At 42.8% G+C, this 18821-nt stretch overlaps 2 protein-coding genes across 2 annotated transcripts; both read right to left on the reverse strand.

Moving 5' to 3' along the window:
• Positions 1 to 489: 489 nt before the first annotated feature.
• Positions 490 to 6804, reverse strand: LOC308360757 (integrin beta-7-like; the record flags this gene model as incomplete). Its single annotated transcript, XM_080832867.1, has 14 exons — positions 490 to 623; positions 2502 to 2680; positions 2880 to 3090; positions 3283 to 3509; positions 3655 to 3845; positions 4101 to 4241; positions 4355 to 4444; positions 4523 to 4618; positions 4741 to 4899; positions 5023 to 5267; positions 5453 to 5623; positions 5840 to 6029; positions 6556 to 6635; positions 6750 to 6804. 14 exons carry the CDS (start codon positions 6802 to 6804, stop codon positions 517 to 519), a joined length of 2142 nt encoding a protein of 713 aa, XP_080688993.1. The 3' UTR covers positions 490 to 516.
• A 2997-nt stretch (positions 6805 to 9801) lies between these two features.
• On the reverse strand, positions 9802 to 18625 carry pfkma (phosphofructokinase, muscle a). The gene is made up of 22 exons (XM_080832660.1): positions 18439 to 18625; positions 16984 to 17057; positions 16718 to 16795; positions 15593 to 15782; positions 15192 to 15357; positions 14927 to 14971; positions 14351 to 14459; positions 14112 to 14207; positions 13904 to 13996; positions 13615 to 13740; positions 13406 to 13470; positions 13207 to 13270; positions 12965 to 13111; positions 12647 to 12717; positions 12473 to 12560; positions 12051 to 12203; positions 11465 to 11629; positions 11268 to 11329; positions 11048 to 11159; positions 10806 to 10905; positions 10173 to 10278; positions 9802 to 10061 (listed from the first exon to the last, which is right to left on the reverse strand). Exons 1-22 carry the CDS (start codon positions 18521 to 18523, stop codon positions 9935 to 9937), a joined length of 2322 nt encoding a protein of 773 aa, XP_080688786.1. The 5' UTR covers positions 18524 to 18625; the 3' UTR covers positions 9802 to 9934.
• Between the last annotated feature and the right edge of the window lie 196 nt (positions 18626 to 18821).

Raw genomic sequence — 18821 nt, forward strand, 5'->3', positions numbered from 1 at the left:
TAAATACAGTTTCCACAATGAAAACAAATTACCGTACATGAAAACACTTTTCCCCGTTGATTTCAACAGGTATGGTTATTTCATTCTTACCCTCGCCATAATCACAGGGTATCACAAATAATATTTATTTCCGTGGAAATTCAATACACCTTATTTGACTCTGAGTAACATTTTACAAAAAAATAAATGATCATCAATATTCACCAGTAGAGGACGCTGGTGGCTGATCAATCAGTACTTGAAAACTGAATGCCAGATAGATAAGGGTCTCTGAAGAATACTCCTTGAGAGAGGGGCATTATAAATGAAAACATGAGACCCAGGACTTATGGCCAGTCGTAGGCCAGAAGAGAATTTGACATCTCTCAGGACTTATAGTATAAAAAACAATTACACGGACACAGTGGTAGTTCAGTGTTGAAAGGTTTGCTTTACATTTATCAGTGATTTATGGTATTCTTAAGTGATTTCTTTCATGTGTATGAGTAGAACCGGGTCAACAAACATGAAGAAAAATTAACTGATTTCAAGGAGAATTTTGCAGATTATGATGCCAACCAAGCCAATGACAACAACACCACCGCTTGCAGTGCTGATGAGGAGGTAAACCACATACATTTTACCTATACAAGAGAGATAAGAAGCAAGATATTAACAACAGCACAAAACATCATTCACAATGACAGATAATATTATTAATAATTATGAAACAGTTTGATTTGTCACTAATCCTATAGTATGCTGGTGCATTACAAAATGGCTTGCCATATTCACATTTCTATTAACTTGGCTTGGGTGCAATGGTTGGGACATTATGGTAAGAGTAGATTGCTATGTTCAGTCTGCTGCTTAACCCTTCCTTTCTATGTCATCGGGTGAAGATGTGCCAAGAGTGCTGGTATAGGATCAGATTTTCTTGTGTCTATTTTGATCCATGATGCAACACTGATCCTAGATCAGCACTTCTATGATTCACGTAAGGGGTGATCTTTTTTTATATATACAGTACTGTGCAAAAGTTTTAGGCAGGTGTGAAAAAATGCTGTAAACTAAGAATGCTTTCAAAAATGGAAGTGTTAACAGTTTATTTTCATCAATTCTTCATAAATTAACAAAATGCAGTGAAGGAACAGAAGAAAATTCTAAATTAAATCAATATTTGGTGTGACCACCCTTTGCCTTCAAAATAGCATCAATTCTTCAAGATACACTTGCGCAGTTTTTGAAGGAACACGGCTGGTAAATTGTTCCAAACATCTTAGAGAACTAACCACAGATCTTCTGTGGATGTAGGCTTCCTAAAATTCTTCTGTCTCTTCATGTAAACCCAGACAGACTCGATGATGTAGAGATTAGGGCTCTGTGGGGGTCATACCATCACTTGCAGGACTTTCTGTTCTTCTTTAAGCTGAAGATAGTTGTTAATGACATTGGCTGTATGTTTGGGGTTATGTTCCTGCTGCAGAATACATTTGGTGCCAATCATACGCCTCCCTGATGGTATTGCATGATGGATTAGTATCTGCCTGTATTTCTCAGCATTGAGGACACCATTCATCCTGACCAAATCTCCAACTCCACTTGCAGAAATGCAGCCCCAAACTGGAAAGGAACCTCTACCATGCTTCACTGTTGCCTGCAGACTCTCATTATTGTACCTCTCTCCAGCCTCCAGCGAACAAACTGCCTTCTTCTACAGCCAAATATTTCTAATTTTGACTCATCAGTCCAGAGCACCTTCTGCCATGTTTCTGCACCCTAGTTTCTATATTTACGTGCTCAGTTCAGTCACTTGGCCTTGTTTCCTTGTCGGGGTAGAGCTTTTTGGCTGCAACTCTTCCATGAAGACCACTTCTGGCCAGACTTCCCCGGACAGTAAATGTCTGTACCTGGGTACCACTGGTTTCTGCCAGTTCTGAGCTGATGCCACTGCTTGAAATCTTCCGATTTCGAAGGTAAATAAGCTTGATGTGTTTTTCATCAGCTGCATTAAGTTTCCTTGGCTGAACACTGCGTCTACGATCCTCAACGTCTTCTTCAAAAGAGCTGGAACTGCACATTTTGAAACCCCTGTCTGCTTTGAAATCTTTGTCTGGGAGAGACCCTGCTGATGCAGTATAACTACGTTGTGTCTTGTTGCTGTGCTCAGTCTTACCATGTAAATGGATAAAAAATAAACATTTATTGTTTACATTTTTCAAAGCATTCTTAGTTCATAGCATTTTTTCACACCTGCCTAAAACTTTTGCACAGTACTGTATATATCTGAAAGTAATCAGTAATCTGATTACTTTTTAAGAGAGAGTAATCAGTAAAGTGATCTGATTACAATTTAGAGAACTTTCCGTAATCAGTTAACTTACCTGATAACTTTTATTAAGTAACTTGCCCAACAATGATTATTATACAGTGTTGGTAAAAAGATACATTTTCATTGTAACAGCAAACAATACAGATGAGGAGATGAGAAATTGCGAGCAAGAACTGAGAGGATCACTCACTGGACTTTGGAACATAGAGTATACGGATACTTCCATCAGCCTTGTCCGTCTTCACATCATAATGAACAGTGTCCTCAAAGCAGACAAGTATCGCAGATTCATTCACTTTGGTAAGCTTTATATCTCCACAAGTATGTTTACAGTCTTCTTCATTTGCTACTGCACATAGCACACAAGGCCTGAAACAATTTATAGTAAGTAAATAAATAATATGTGAACTAATTGTAAGGGAACAACAGTCAAACATTTAGAGCATTAAGATGTAACACAACAACATGCTGCATGCTTCAAACAAAGCCATATTATTACACTGACAATAAGTGCAAGAAACCTGGTGTTAACAGTTCACTCATTTAAATAAATACTTGTTTTACTCACTTGAACTTGATACAAGGGGCTTTTATCTCTGAACAGTGTCTCCCAAAGAAATCCGGCTGACAGTGGCATTTGTTACATTTGCAGTGGCCATTGTGGCTACACAGACCACCTCCTCCTGTGTGACACTGGTCAGTCAGTGTTGAGCATTCGCAGGCAGGACCAGAGTAGATAGGGTTACACTCACATGTGCCACAGTTACACTTTCCATTTCCTGCCAGTAAGCAAAAGGGGGAATTATAATTTAGCTATTACCTAAAAAAAGATAGACATCTGCATAAATGGTGTCAATAAAAAATTGATCACAAAAAAAAAAAAAGATAGACATCTGCCACTGAATACTGGGAACATGAGCTGTACTATCTATTGAAGTTCAACCATCATCCTCCACAGTTCTCTTTCTTACCCGCGCAGATGAGATTGTTGTGGCGATTGCAGCTGGTGTCATCACACTGGCAGTACAGCCCTCTGAGGTGCCCATTGCATATACACTGGCCACACAGGCAGCTTCCGTGTCCACTGCACGGCTGGGAGCTGTTAGGGCTGATGCACATCTTGTCCAACGCAAACATGCTGTCTTTGTGCTCCTGCGTGTCACACTCACAACTCTGGCCCATGCGCCCTTCATCACAACTGCCACCACCATGGGACAGATCAACACAACAAACAAGATCAGAGCGGTGTACTTATGAGGTTTTTATGTTAGACTTATTATCACATCTATGTAATGTCTGGTATCGTTTTCAAATTGTACTGATTACAGCCAGAGGAAACATACTTGCAGATCCCACAGGTGAGAGTTCCTTTGCCATTACATTCAGGTGAAAAACGTTCCGTGTCATTGCAGTCACAGCTACAGAGCGTCTCTACGGTTACCAGCAGCTCCTCATATAAGCCCTGCACTTTGAGGATGAATGATGTCGGCTGACGCAGGCAAGCTGAGCTATTTAAGGTCACTGTGAAATTCACCTGTGGTCGTAGAACAAATGACAGTTCACTGTTTTGATACCAGTGATGCACATTTAGAGAAGCTTGTTGGAGTATCACACCAAAAACATATACCATCACTTGTAGAAAGCTTCGTGGATGATTTTAAATCTCTCAGGAATTCTCCATGATAATAGCAGCAAAACCACTTCAGCCCGTTTCAGGTATATTTGAAGTTCCATCATAAATTAATTGGATTCTGATATATGCTCATACGTATTTTAATAGCCAAAGTACCTGCTCATTGATCATAGTATGATTGCATGCCCCTCTCCTCTGCCTTGGGGAGTGAGTGCCATCACTGCATTGAGAGACATAGGAGATATCTATGCCTGGTGGAACTCTATGGTGCTCCAGCAATATTGTAGATAATAGATCCTGATGATGTAAAAAAGTTTAAACTTTTTGAAAACTTTTTTACTAATGGCTCAAAGGGCCAGAAATTGCAATGACTGGTGTAAGTTCTAAGAGATCTACTTTGTTGCACTTACATCATAGGCCTTTGAGATGAGCTGAACCACATTACTGGAGTCTTTCTCCAGCACACCTACTACAGACTGTGGGATGAGTTCACTCACAGCCTGTGCAAAAATGAAATCATTATTTGAACACAGGCATCCACCAGAACACAACACATCAGGTATAAATAGGACACTTACCATATACTGCTCTATGTGATCTTTAGTCACTGCAAAAATGAGCATGATGTGGTTGGCACTGAGAGCCTCAGCAACATGAGCGACAGAGGGATAGTCCTATAAGAAACACATCCTACATTTCAATATGTACAGTACATATACACAAGCCAGGAGTGCTGTTCTGAGGGTGGGCTGTGTATTCAAGTAGATGTACAGTATAACGTAAGGAAGACACTCACAAAGTGTGTCTCCATGTCATAGACTCCCTCGCTGTTAAGATGACACTTCCCATCATGGGGGTAGTAGATCCCAGCTAGTTTTCCGTCCCCAGCCAGATGAAAGGTGTTGTCAGAAGTATAGACTAAGATCCGTGTCACGTCGCCCCAACCAATTTCATCCTAGCACAAAATGAACAGAGTCATTGTGCATGTGAGAGCATTGTGATCCGCAGTGTCAGTATGGTTAGTTTTTTTTTAAGCAAAACTTTTTGTCTTTTTTTTTTTTAAACTTTATGTCACCACCTGACAGACGGCAACCTGCATTATTGCATCAAAGCCTGCCTCCGGATTGTCTATGTTGGAGGAGATGGACTCTTTTTCAGCCCGCGTCTTAAATTCAGCAACATCCTCTGTGAGGTTTAGAACGTGCTTGAAGCTGAAAGAAGGCTGACAGGGCCCCTTAAATGACTTGTTGCAGGGTCTTTTTTTTGTTTCCTCAACTGTGCTGATGAAAGGATCCTTGGCCTTCTCCACAAAACAGCCAAAACCTGCAAGGAAGAGAGGATAATACTGTGCGAGTTGTGTGCATACTGTGCACTGTCATCTGCCGGTCGGTCACTTGGTCCAATTTATAAAAGTAATATACAACTGGAAAGAATGTGATACTATGCAGGTAATACGCCTAGTTACATGTCCTGATTCTTCATTTCCTTCCTCTCGGTCACTCACTCACCAATCCGGACAGAACTGGAGACGTCTTTCAGAGCTGAGACGATCTGGTGGCCTAATTTGCGAACGTTCTCCAAATCATCCTTCATTGAGAAGGAGAGATCCATGAGGTAATACAGGTCAATGGGGTAGCCCTCCGCTCTCTTAAACATGACATCAAAGGTGTGGGGGACTCCTAACCATTGGCAGGTTGGACAAAGTCAAGGAATAAGAGTCACCAGACCTTCCTGTAATCGTCAGAATACAAATCGACCACTACAACATTCTCATACAGTTATTACTATACATGTAGTGAAAATGAATAGGTGACGTAATAAAAACAGAATTATGTAACAAAAACATGATTAAACAGTTGTGTTAAATGTTTGGGTAGCTGTGTGAGAACACACACCAACTCTAAGTTTGATGTGGAGCTTCTGAGGCTGGAGCTGGACCACTCTTCCTCGGTTACTTCCGAGGGGTTCGTCCCTGTCGGCGTGTGCACTGGGCTTGGGGTCGATAACCTCAGAGCAGTTCCTCATCTTCAGATTGTCTTTAGTCTCGCACCGATGCTTTGTAGGCTCTCCAGGAATCAGGAAGTCCTGGAAGGAGGACATGCTTCTAATTTTACACAACATTTTAAAAACAGGACTTTATGGCCCAGTTGTCACCATGACTAATCAGAGCAATACAGTCACGAGCTTCACCTGGAAAATGTTGTACGGTGTGGACTGTTATGTTTAAGGTGCAATCCACAATTCTAATCCAATACACATTGTGTCAAAATCAGAAAATTGCTCCTCGTCGTCCGCTAGTTTTCCCGCTTTGTTTGTGGCTAAAAATAAAACTAAAGCGTTGGTACACAGCCCTGTCTCTGTAAACAAATAAACAGATAAACAAACAAAGTGTCTCAGGCAGAACCATGTCAATCAACCTATTGCCTCAGGACCACAGAAGGGAGGGGTGTTGTTTGATTAGCTGTTGAGATCAGCTATCATTAACATTTTGCCAGTATCACTGACTGAATCTTAAATGTTGATGTCAAAGCTCACTGGACTTGCATATGTCCCTTTGCAGAGAGATGTGACAGTATGTCTTTACTGTTCAAATGTTTCAGAAGACACTTACCCTCATCTTACACCAAGCACATCCTTCAGTGCTCACGCAAGCAGAGCATGTTGACTGAGACTTGCACCTTCCCTGCACACCTAACCATTGGACAGGCATACAGTATATGTGACTGTTTCTGAGAATAATTCATGTTTTACCATATAGTTTCATAATACTTCAATGTATTTAAAAACATACAGTAGCCTACATACCCATCTGGTCACTATAGAATATCAGAACAGCTGCAATTAACCACACCCAGTTCATCTTACGCTAGGATCTTGGAGCACTGAACTGTTTGGGGCATAAACACGATATAGGCATTTTATTGTCACATATGACCAAGTCACACAAAATGGGATAGTAAAAACGACACCCAAAAACACATGATGTTAGGCTTAATGGATGCAGATGGAATCTTTCTATGAAAATGTTTTCTCTTCATACCAGTAATATTACAAGTGATATAAGGTGGCAAAGGTTCCTCAAGGGAAATGCAAATCAGACTTTCTCTTCTCTTTCAGTTCCCTTTGCATTTGCTAATCCCCTACCCATAACTGATCTTATAAACTTGTAATGATGGAATAAGAATATTCTGTCAATACAAGAACATTTCTTCTATTGCAACATTTTTCACAACAACGTCTTTCTATGGGAACAAAGCTAATATTAATATTAACATTGCTGCCATTGCAACATTATCAATATTTAACCAGGTATCTGTAATGTCTAAAATGAGGCAAGATTTTGTTCAAAACCTCACTTGAAAAATGTGGAAAAACAGTAACAGGACTGAACGGAGAGCCACTGAAATGTAATAGTGACATCAGAATATTTTAGAGCACTATTGTCAACGACTTACCAGATGTGTGTTAAAAGTTGCAATGGTTGATTTAGCAAATGGTCTATTGAGCAAATAGTCAATGATCCCAGCCTAGCAGGACTGCTTGATGGGTGTAACCTCACATATGCAAATGACAACACTTTTTTTATGGTCTGTTAGATATAGCTAACTTAAGAAATAATAATAACAGTTTGTGAGATTCTGTGACAAATGTAATCTCCTAATATAAATAATGTATCATGCATGTGTAGAGTGAAAGTAAAACAATCCAGTCATAGGACCTGTCATAAGCAGGCACAATGCTGCTGATGTACAATTCACAGCTATGTGTACATATTATTTAGGCGTTTCTACCTTATTTTAATACACAGCCAGGTGTTTACAGTAGATTACAGCACATACCAGCATGTTATTGTTTAGAAATAAAGTACTTAAGAATAAAGAATGAAGAATGAAAGAATAAAGATCCTGAAGATCCTGTGCTTGCAATCTTCCCAGGGAAATCATTCATGCATTTACTTGCACAATTTAGAAAATGTTGAGCTGCATTAAGCACTTACCAAACATCTTATGCACACTTCACTGAGGCCAGCCAAATAAAAGAAAGAACTATGTTAAAGCCTGCTTAAAGTTGCAATTAGTTTTGTGTGATACAGTATAATTCTAGACTCAAACCTGAAGGCCTGAAAAAATGCAGTGTTGACCTTTTGTTTGTTTTTTGTTTACATTTTCGTCATTTAAACAAATTCATAAACATCTGTGACAAATAATCACTGAATGTACCGGAAGATTCAACTCTTCACCTTACTTCTTTCAGAACTCATGCAAGGATTAAGAATATTTTCACTGTTCTTTCAAGATGATATTGCAGTAACACATCTAGAAACCTCTTTATTTCTCACAAAAACTATGCTGCACTAAGATGTTTGACTATTGCAATTAAATTGCTTCAACTATGTTTATATGTTTTGTGGTTTGTGCAGATACAGATGAAACAGGAACAGGAACATTTAATGTATTCCATCCAGTGAATTGCTCACAAGTTCATGTGAAACATACAAGTCTACAAACAGAACTATAATACAATTAAATAAATTAATCATTAAATAATTTCATGAGCTGTGTGACCTCTTTTATGTCCCCAAATTCTTTAAATTTACACAAAAAATGTATGTCAGAAAAACTCACCCCTTATTAAGGCAAAACAGGTCTTCTTCAATAGGCTATATGGTGGAGCTCATATAGTGATGTTACCACCTCAGCAACCAGCTCTAGTACTGTGGTTTAATGTGCATCTGTCAGGAAACAGTTAGGTGCCAACAGAGCACTGCCACTGATACTGCAGTTGCACCAGTAAAACCTTCATGCGCAAAACCACAAGATGTCACCAGAAAGGGATGGGATGGGATGAACATTTCAGACCATTGCTGAAAAATTGTATCGTGTTTTTTATGTTTGCTGTTTTGCTTAGTTTTATTCTTAAAAACAAAACCTGATTTTTTTTTTTACATTTTTTTTAAATTGATAGACTGCCAATTGAATGTCTTGCACGCTACCTTTCCACAAAAAATCATCCAATCATCCACAACTAAAATAGATGAAAAATATTTCCAGAACTGTTTATTCTTACCTAGCAGACAATGCCACTACATAACATCAGATGCTTATGTTTACCAAAATGTGCATAGGTTCTCCTGTTGAAATGCAATGAATTCACTCCCTGCAACACATGCAAACATACTTACAACAGACGTCTGACATATAAACTATATTGTGCTTAGCATTGGTAAACTTGTGGCCTGCAAATAGCTTGCACCACATAACACTACACGTAGTGTACTTACTAGGGTGTATGATAAGCAGAAAGATTATGTCTACAGGCCGGCAACTTTAATAGTGCACGCTGTTGTTCACTATCTGGCTGCTTACTCAATACAACCTTGACTGTTAATATCAATATTGACCTTTTTGACACGTCAGCATTTGTAAGCAATTTTACCCATAGGTTATACCAATTTGCTCACTGAGCTTTGCCTTTAATGTCGATTAAGTTGAAGTAGGCAAAGTCAGATTCTACAGGCGGTTGAAATCATACTACTAAATACAGGCTTCTGAAGACTGTTTTATTGTTGAATGACATTTTTATAGGTAACCTCAATTTCTTCAGCTCGTTAGCTATAGCTCAGCACTAGGGGTCCAGACTCTGATGGGAGGCCCATGTCTATGTGCTACCACACAAAAGTCCCCTTTATAAATCAGGGTTTGTCTTAATGATAAACCTGTATTTGATTTGGCCACACAGTACAGACCAATGAGTGCAAAGATATCGGAGGCACAGAGAAGTAAAATGGACACAATAAAGAGGTAGATCACAAGAGAGTCATAAAGCAGGGAGCGCAAATGACCATCATTTCAAACAGTTTGTAGGTATGGGGATAGTTGTGTTTAATCCTGTATGAGCAGTTTGTGAGCAAAAAAAAACTAAATATGACTACATGGCTTTTGTTATGGTAAACCACTTTGCTGTCTTGTACTCCATTTGTTTAGGTGGGTTTAGATTTTTTTCCCTATGATATGCTCAATCGCGTGATGTTCAGTGTCCAAAGCCACATTGTAGTGAGCCAAGATCTTCATCACAGGCCTCAGTTTAAGCCACCACTGTGATTTTGGGAGGCGGTGCCTAGAAAAACAATGACAAGTTAAGTGTGAGACCATGAAGCAACACGCTTTTAAATGTCAGGCTGTCTGGAGCGTACGTATAAATAGATGAATAATGGGAGGAGACACTCACTCAAAATCAGTGTCTTTTTCCAGATCTGCCAAAGGCTGGAGAAGCAGGCCTCTCTTCCTCATGCCGAGCACACATGCAGAGTTTGGAGTGTTGGCGAAGATACGGCCTGGGAAACAAAAAGACTCATAAGAAACACAATATCAGACAAATCAAAAAACATACAAATAAAATGTGATTCAGCGTGCATTACAATGGGTGTGTTCGATGTTTATGTAGGCGCTGTCGTAAGTAGGTGCACTTCATAAGGGCTCAGATACACATACGCGTTTTTGTAAAAACGGGACGCGAGCAAATGCATTGATTCCTATGGTACGGCGCGTTTAAAGCGTGCGCCCCTTCTCCACCACGCGTTGCGTCTTTGAAGCGTTTTTTAGTTGCGCTTAACTATTGAACTATTCTCAACTTTCCAGCGCAAGGCAGGGAAGCGCACCGCTTCTGTTTTGGCCGCCGCACTTTGCCAAGGCGTTACTGAAGCGTTTCTGCCTGAAAAAAGACGCGTATGTGTATCTGAGCCCTAAAGAAATATTCTGCATTAGCTACACTTAGTGCATTGAGATGCTACTAGGCCAGACCTGTATATTCTGTCAGCATAGAGAGGTGCAGGGGTCTTCAGTATATACGTCCACCACTCACCGTGTCTGTAGCACTCTTTCATTTTATCAGTCAACCAGAGGACAGCCTTGCTTCCCATCTTGGTGGCAAAGTTCCTGTCGAAAGGCGTCGGGCATCCGCCCTGGTGATGGACAACATGAAGCATTTAGAGAGATTGATACTACACTGGGAAACAGCAGTTTCATAAAGCGCCATACTTTCAAAATCACCAAGTTAGTATGTGAGGCTATTACTGATGAGCCCTTCACTGAGTGTTCCCTTACCTGTTGCATGTGTCCCAGGACGTTCTTACGGCAGTCAAAGATTCCTTTTCCTTCCTCGGAGTAGAGGTTGAAGATGAAGTCGGTCGAGTAATTGGCGTTGCAGCTCTCGTTCCTGCACAAAGTTAATTCTGAACATTGGCTGCTCTGCCTAGGTGATATGTCAACTATTTATCTATCAAAATGACTTTGAGCTAAATTAAAGCATTGATATCCAACAAACCTGAGAATTAAACCTCTTTTTACTGTGGTCTTCATCTTCTCACACAGATGCTGTACATTTGCCTGTAAAACACATGCCATTTCAAATGAATTAGCCTTGGAAATGTACCAATGTATATACCTGATGCTAGTTTTATAATCCAATGAGATCATTTTTTTTGAAGGGGAAAGTGATTTAGTCATATTTAATTAATTCACCTCCAGATCGGCAATGGTGAATTTGTCCTCATAGATGTAGGCAGCATCAGCCCCTCCTGAAAGGCCTGCCATGGTAGCCAGGTAGCCACAGTGGCCGCCCATAGTCTCAATGATGAACACCCGGCGCTTAGTGCCCGCAGCCGACTGCTTAATCCTGTCACATGTCTGGGGTGAAGGAGGAACAATTCATTTGTGTCTGACTGTCACAAGAGCTCCATGAGAATGAAATTATAGTTGGGAGGTGATTTGGCCGGTGTTGTGCCTGGTTCGATATCAGGAATGTATTTTTATACCTCTACAGAGGGTATTTCATGGTCACATATATACAATACTAGCCAGAGCTCATATATGTAGTACCTTTATAGGGCTGCAGAGCTTCATAATACCTTTATAGGGCTATAGAGCCCAATAGCTGAGCCGAAGAGGCCACTAATGCTATTACTGTTAGTAGACCCTAGTTGGCCCTGGGAAAATAAAACCCGTATGTGTGTGGGTTTGTGTATGTGTGCTTTTGTGTGTGCGCATGCACACATATGTTTAAGGGCATGCACTGATGTCTGGAAAAGAATAACATCACACGACTTACTGTAGTGATTGCATTGAGGGCTGTATCGGCGCCGATGCTGAAGTCAGATCCAGGCACATTGTTGGAGACGGTGGCGGGGACCACCACCATGGGGATGCACAACTCCTCGTACAGCTCCCTGCCCCGCACCAACTCCAGCCCACCAGAATACGCCTGCAAGTAGAGCAGAGCATTTGTGCATAACAGGTACAATCATGTACGTTTGTGTGTGTGTGTGTGTGTGTGTGTGTGTGTGTGTGTGTGTGTGTGTGTGTGTGTGTGTGTGTGTGTGTGTGTGTGTGTGTGTGTGTGTGTGTGTGTGTGTGTGTGTGTGTGTGTGTGTGTGTGTGTGTGTGTGTGTGTGTGTGTGTGTGTGTGTGTGTGTGTGTGTGTGTGTGTGTGTTTGTGTGCGTGCGCGTTTGTACAGGATTTTTGACAGTTACCTCAAAGCCACCGATGATGATTAGGGCATGAATATTGTGCTTGGCAATGCTCAGGCTAATCTGCTCCATCAATTTTCCTGGGAGAAGTCTACAATATTAGAGACAAAATGAAGCATGAGTGATGGCGAACTTATGACCAGAACTGCTTTCTTTAGCATCAGAATCCTGCCCTACCTCTTTGTGCCCAAATAACAGCCTCCTTTCCCTGACCAGCCGCCAACATCATTCCACGTGATTGGTTCAATCTGGAAAAAATTCAAAGAAAGCATCTAAGGAAAGTGCCACAGAACGGTCACCATCCATTTCTCCTTCGATTTATCCATCGATTCACCCATCTATGAATTCACTCAGTCATTACTTCTATTTTTGTTTGTTGGTTCATTATCTGTCCCTCCTTCCCTCCTTCCTCCTTTACCCTTTTTCTTTATTCATTGGTTTAATTTAGCACGATGCTCCTGCTGTTGGATATGCAGCTGCCATGTCATGCCCTACCTGTTCAAGGGCCAAGCCCTCAAAGCCATCATGGATTGCAAACATGTTGTGGCCCTGGAGAATGCCCATCCTCACAGCGGAGCGCACGGCCGCGTTCATGCCAGCGCAGGGGGCGCCCGCGTGTACAATGCCAATGTTGATGTTACTCTGTAAACAGAGAGTAAGAGGAGAGGGACTTGGAAAAAAAATCTATTTTCATTCAGCACTCCATGTGGAGAAACAGATGATGTCAGGATCCATACCTTGATATTTGGGCGATGCACGTGTGCCAGAGATTTATATGTGATCCAGTTATTCTCAAAGCTCCTGTGTATAACAACAGTCAAGGTCAGTCAACAGCAATGTATGTACTGGCAGAAAGGAAAAAAAACATTCAAAGTGTAATCCAAAACAAGGAATCAAAGAAGGGTGAAAGAAGGGCAAGCCAGGCTGTTTACGCACTTGCCCCTGAGTTTGACAGCATCCTCAAATCTGCCTTCTGCCATGGCTTTGGTGACATCCTTTGTCTAGACAGTCAGAGATATTTAAAGTGAGATTTGTGTCAGCAGTGAAACCGAGGACATGCGGCTTGTTCTTTTCGCTCGATTTAAAGTCTGTTGCAAATAGCTGATTTACATAGAGGGAGCAGGCGCATGGGGACGTGGTCTTACCACTTGCACGCACTCCATGAGGGGAAGTCGGACAGCCTGGTTTCCTGACAGGCTCACCACACAGGCAGGGGTCTCAGGGGTGGCCTCCAGCAGAGCCATCACGGCCTCGAGTCCCATTCTGCTGCCCTGTGTCACATCACACACACACATGCACACACACACACAACATGAGCATGACAGGCATGACATATACAAAAAGAGAGACAGAGAGAGAGAGAGAGAGAGAGAGAGAGAGAGAGAGAGAGAGAGAGAGAGAGAGAGAGAGAGAAAGAGAGAGAGAGAGAATTACCAAAATTCTGTCAAAGGCAGAAGGGGTTCCACCTCTCTGTACGTGCCCCAGGACTGTGGCACGAGTGTCAAAGCCCAGCCTCTTAGTGACCAGCTGTGGACGGCAAATACATTAATTAAACAAGATGACCAGCCACGTATTCCCCTCCACCACAACAGAAGGGATTGCAGAGACTCTGAGAGTAGACAAGGCAGGAAAAAGAGGTTACATTTTTGATCTCGTCACTGGTGATTGGCTTGCCCTGTCTGTTCATGGCCCCCTCCGCCACGATGATGATGTTCAGGCGGGAGCCTCTGGATCGGGTCTGTGGGCAGGGAGAAGCGATCAGTACAGACAGCGCTAGTCTACCAGGAGTGCCTCACGTATGAGGAGGAGAAAGATGTCTAGTAGTACATGGGGGCGGGGGGGGGCTCCATGAAGGAGAGAGTGCAGGTGGGAGAAACTCACATCCATCATCCTCCTGCACATGTGGTCCTCCCATCCGTCCTCTGGGGGCATCTCAGGGATAAACACCCAGTCTGCCCCGCAAGCCAGAGCTGTGACCAGGGCCAGGTAGCTGAGGCACAAAGACATAAGCACACAGGCGTACACACGTTTTTTTCAATGACTTGGTACCGAATACACGACACACATTCACACTCGCTTTAACAACCACAAAACAAATGCATTGTTTTTAACATTAAGTGCCAGGGCAAATAACAGGGGAGGGAAATCAGCTTGTGTCCTAACAGTCAGTTGAAATTGAATGACAATTGGTGTCCATTAAACACTGTACACCATCCAGCAATGATCAGACGATGTGTGAATGAATGGACACTGTGTAGACGGGATGGTGTGATTATAATCAGACACTGTTCTTATCGGCAATAACCTGTCTCTTCCTTCTTCACACGGACTCACTGTGTTGTGGCAACACAGCCATTGGCAGTGAACCCTGAACTGACATGAAAAAATCCAGGCCTGGCTTCTTGTGACAGATTGTGAACATCATGAGAATAAAGTCCAGAAATGTGGAGCACTCACCCACAATGTCTGCCCATCACCTCCATGATGAACGCCCTCTGGTGGCTGAAAGAGAGAAAGACAAATCGCATTACAAAACTACTTTACATAAGAAATAAAAAAGCACAGGAATGTAACTTCTGTAAGTGCAAGTTCAGTACTAGTTAGAGGAGATAGCAGAAGAGAAAGGATAGGAGTGTAAACATGTCCAAATCAAGAATATCGAGACGTATGACCCAGTGTGTCAACCTTAAACACACTGCTAGTTAGCCGGCTGCTCACACACCTCTGGGCTGTTGTGGTGATGCAGTCCACCACCTCCATGATGCGGTGCAGGGCGGAGTCGGTGCCGATGGTCATGTCAGTGCCGCAGAAGTCGTTGTCGATGGAGCCCACCATGCCAACGATGTTAAGGTGGGAGGAGGCCTTCGCCTCTGCGTCGGTGATCTGGCCTGTGTAGGAACGGTGACAAAAGCATAAAAACTCAACTGGCTAATTAACTTAAAAAAAAAAATAGCCAATGATAAATCAAGGACAAGAGAAATTTGGAAGGAGCCCACCATAATTTCATTCACATATGTATTGAACATGAGAGAATGTGTAGATTTTCATGCAGAAGATGCTGTGCCTCCTAAACTGAATTTCATAGACACCAGAGGTGTTTATATTGCTGCATTTGACCCTCACCATCTTTGACCAGCTCCAATAGCAGCTCCTTCCATTCACTACGGAACAGGTTAGCTCCAGTCAGGCTACCATCACCTCCGATCACACAGAGGTTGGTGATGCCCCGTTTGACCAGGTTGCGGGCAGACTTCAAGCGTCCCTCCCTCACCATGAAATCCATGCAACGGGCACTGCCAATTTTGGTGCCACCCTGCAAGACAGGAAAATTGATAAATATTTGCAGCAAAAACATAATAACCACGAACAGTACATCATAAACCAGATTGGAACATTTTAGGAAATGGATCCTGAAAGTACATTACTAGTCATATAAGTGCGGGGGGATATGGAACTATTGATTTCTTATCAAATATAAGACACCGGTGGTACATCCACAATAATGCTGGAGCTGAGAGCTACATAAAAGCAGAGGCAGCTCTTGGTTTAGTGTCCTCTCGTGGCGCCCAGCCTGCTCGTCCCACCCATGCACAGATCTCTCTAGAGCTTCCCTGTGTGCTGTCTCCTGTTAACAGGGCCAGTCAGTCGAAAACACTCTCCCTCCCCCGACAGCCTTCATTTAAAGCTGCAATTGATCAACTCTGGTGAGACACGTCTTTCCTGTGCATCTCTTCTCTTTCTCATCTGTGCAGTGTTCTAACAAATAAGGTTCTATAACCTTTTCAAGAAACCTATCAAATGAATACTTGGGAACAAATGATGCATTCTGATGGCAATAGGAAATGTCTTCAGCTCTGTGCAATGCGATTTAGCAATGCATGGTATAGATCTGTGCTGGAGGACAGGCAGGGGATGTGGGGTAAGGGGAGGCATCACCAGCAGGGATGTGGGGTAGGGGCAGGGGATGTGGGGTAAGTGGAGGCATCACCAGCAGGGGATGTGGGGTAAGGGCGGCATCACCAGCAAGGATGTGGGGTAAGGGAGGCATCACCAGCAGGGATGTGGAGTAAGGGAGGCATTCCAGCAGGGGATGTGGGGTAAGGGGAGGCATCACCAGCAGGGATGTGGGGTAAGGGAGGCATTCCAGCAGGGGATGTGGGGTAGGGGCAGGGGATGTGGGGTAAGGGCAGGAGATGTGGGGTAGGGGCAGGTGATGTGGGGTTGGAGAGGCATTCCAAGCAGACTCACCAGCTGCAGCATCATGGACACACTCTCCCAAGTAGCGGGGCGAATGTTATCTCCTCCATCAACCAGGCCCTGGTAGCCCTGCAGGCAGCATCACAAACAGATATACATTAACGGTGATCAATAATACCTTAAGGCAAACAATGAGGATGTGATCATCTGTTCTTTGGGTGAAAGTCTCCTTCTCTGGATTTTACTGTCCTTAGAGGTTTTTTTTATTTTTCTTTCTTTCTTTATTTTCCTGTACTTTGTTGTTGTGTACTACTTGCCTCATGGACAAAGAAGACCTTAGCTCCGGTGTACAGGCCAACTCTGACTGTGGCCCTCACAGCTGCGTTCATACCTGTGGGAGAGAGTGTACACGTGACCTTTCACTAACAGGGTCAAATAAACTGACTGGGATTAGCAGCCCTAGTGGAAAAGGCTAATATAACACAGCGGTCTACAGCAGAATCAGAAACCCATAGCATGTTCCGTGAATGTCAGTTTCAATAGATGTGGCATGTATGGAAATGCTGACATGGATGTTGCTCTAGATTGATCTGTATATATGAACATGAGGAATGAAACAGTCTTGACTCAAAACAGCACTGCTGTTAAATTCAATTCAATTCAATGTCATTTAATTTCAGTTTCATTTATATAGTGCCAAAACAATACAATTGTCTCATATGTTGATTCTAGATTCTTGTGAATGCAACAGGGAATAAGTCAAGCTGATGATTCGCACCGCATAAACTATGTCTGGCAACATGATCCAGTCCTAGCAGATAGCAAAGCCCAGTGTATTTTTAGATACAGTATGAGCTCTAGTAAAGTCATATGCACCCTAACTGAAAAGTCAAGGGGTTGCCATTCAGCCATCACATATATATCTTGACCAGCCCAAACTAAAGGCCAAGGTGTCTGGATTGTGTTGTGTTCCGAGTGCTCCTGTTTCAACAGCGAGCAGCTGTAGAACATGGCAGCCCTCCATACTCCTGCATGTCATTTAACAAAAAGGTCAGTGTCTCTAAAATTAGCCGCAAATAAGACACACAGGCAGCACAGCAGAGGACAAGGGGACTTGGGGACATTTATGTAACTACTCCTTGGGGCTTTCTAAAACTGACTACATAAAATGGATCAGTTCACTACACTCGTGTGCGTATCTTGTTTATGAGCCTTTGAAAACAACATCAGCCAGTACATTGCCATAATCTGTCCACCAATATTTGCTTGTGTGTCAAGTAGAGTGTCTTTACATTTGGATTGCAAATCAAGTACAATGTGCCATGTTTATGATGTCCATCTCAAATGTTAGGGTCAAGCCAGCTTAAGTCAAATACAAGCTAAACAGACGTGCCATCATTCACATACATTAAGAGTTCTCATTGTCACTGACAGACAGTTCCCGTAGTTCCTCCATGTAAAACTGAGCATAAATTGGTATAGAGCTCCCTTGGCCTCACTTCTGCAACTTCTAAACAAGTTCGCCTCCTAGGACCCGCCCACTTCTGAACACAGATGTTCATCTTCACGTGGGCTCCTGAGGTAAATAATGCCTGTCTGACCACGTCTACCTTCTGTTAGGAGACCACCAATGACTGCACAAGCTCTAGTTCACAGGTAATGCTCTCTGTTTCTCCTGAAAGACCACCGGGGCTGGCTCCATTCAGCCATACAGCTAGACCACAGTCCTGATAGCACATTCACCTCCAGAACAGGCTCAGTTCCCTGCTTACCTTGGGCATCTCCTCCAGACGTCAGCACAGCGATGGACCGGCCCACCCCCAGCTTAGTGGGGTCCGTGGTGGGGCCTTTCGACATCTTGGTGAAGCTGAAAGGGAGAAAAGGAATGCAGGGGGGGAAACAACAGGAAGGACACTTCCCTTAACTCTCTCTCCCTTCTCTGAGAGCAGTGAGGGCAAGGAGGGGTTTCGGTTTTATACAGACCCACCTCCCTCCTCACACCCCCAACACACCCACCCACCCACACACACACTCCCATGACTTTGAACTAAATATAAGCCTGTCATCCAGCCTGACCAGTGCATTCACTCTGCCCTGGGACTCAGAGATGTGGGCTCTCTCTTTACTCTGAAGATCTTAATAACCAAACACTGAC

This window comes from Sprattus sprattus (genome assembly GCF_963457725.1).
Source record: "Sprattus sprattus genome assembly, chromosome: 2".
Lineage (NCBI taxonomy): Eukaryota > Metazoa > Chordata > Actinopteri > Clupeiformes > Clupeidae > Sprattus > Sprattus sprattus.

Bases quoted from the DNA above. Each gene is read 5' to 3' on its own strand.
- pfkma (XM_080832660.1), bottom strand. From the start codon at position 18,523: ATGTCGAAAGGCCCCACCACGGACCCCACTAAGCTGGGGGTGGGCCGG. The intron at 13,112-13,206 runs GTATGGATCCTG...CTCTGTTTACAG, and splicing joins TGCATCGCCCAAATATCAAG to AGTAACATCAACATTGGCAT. The intron at 10,279-10,805 runs GTGAGTGGTGGA...TTTGTTTCCCAG, and splicing joins GAAAGAGTGCTACAGACACG to GCCGTATCTTCGCCAACACT.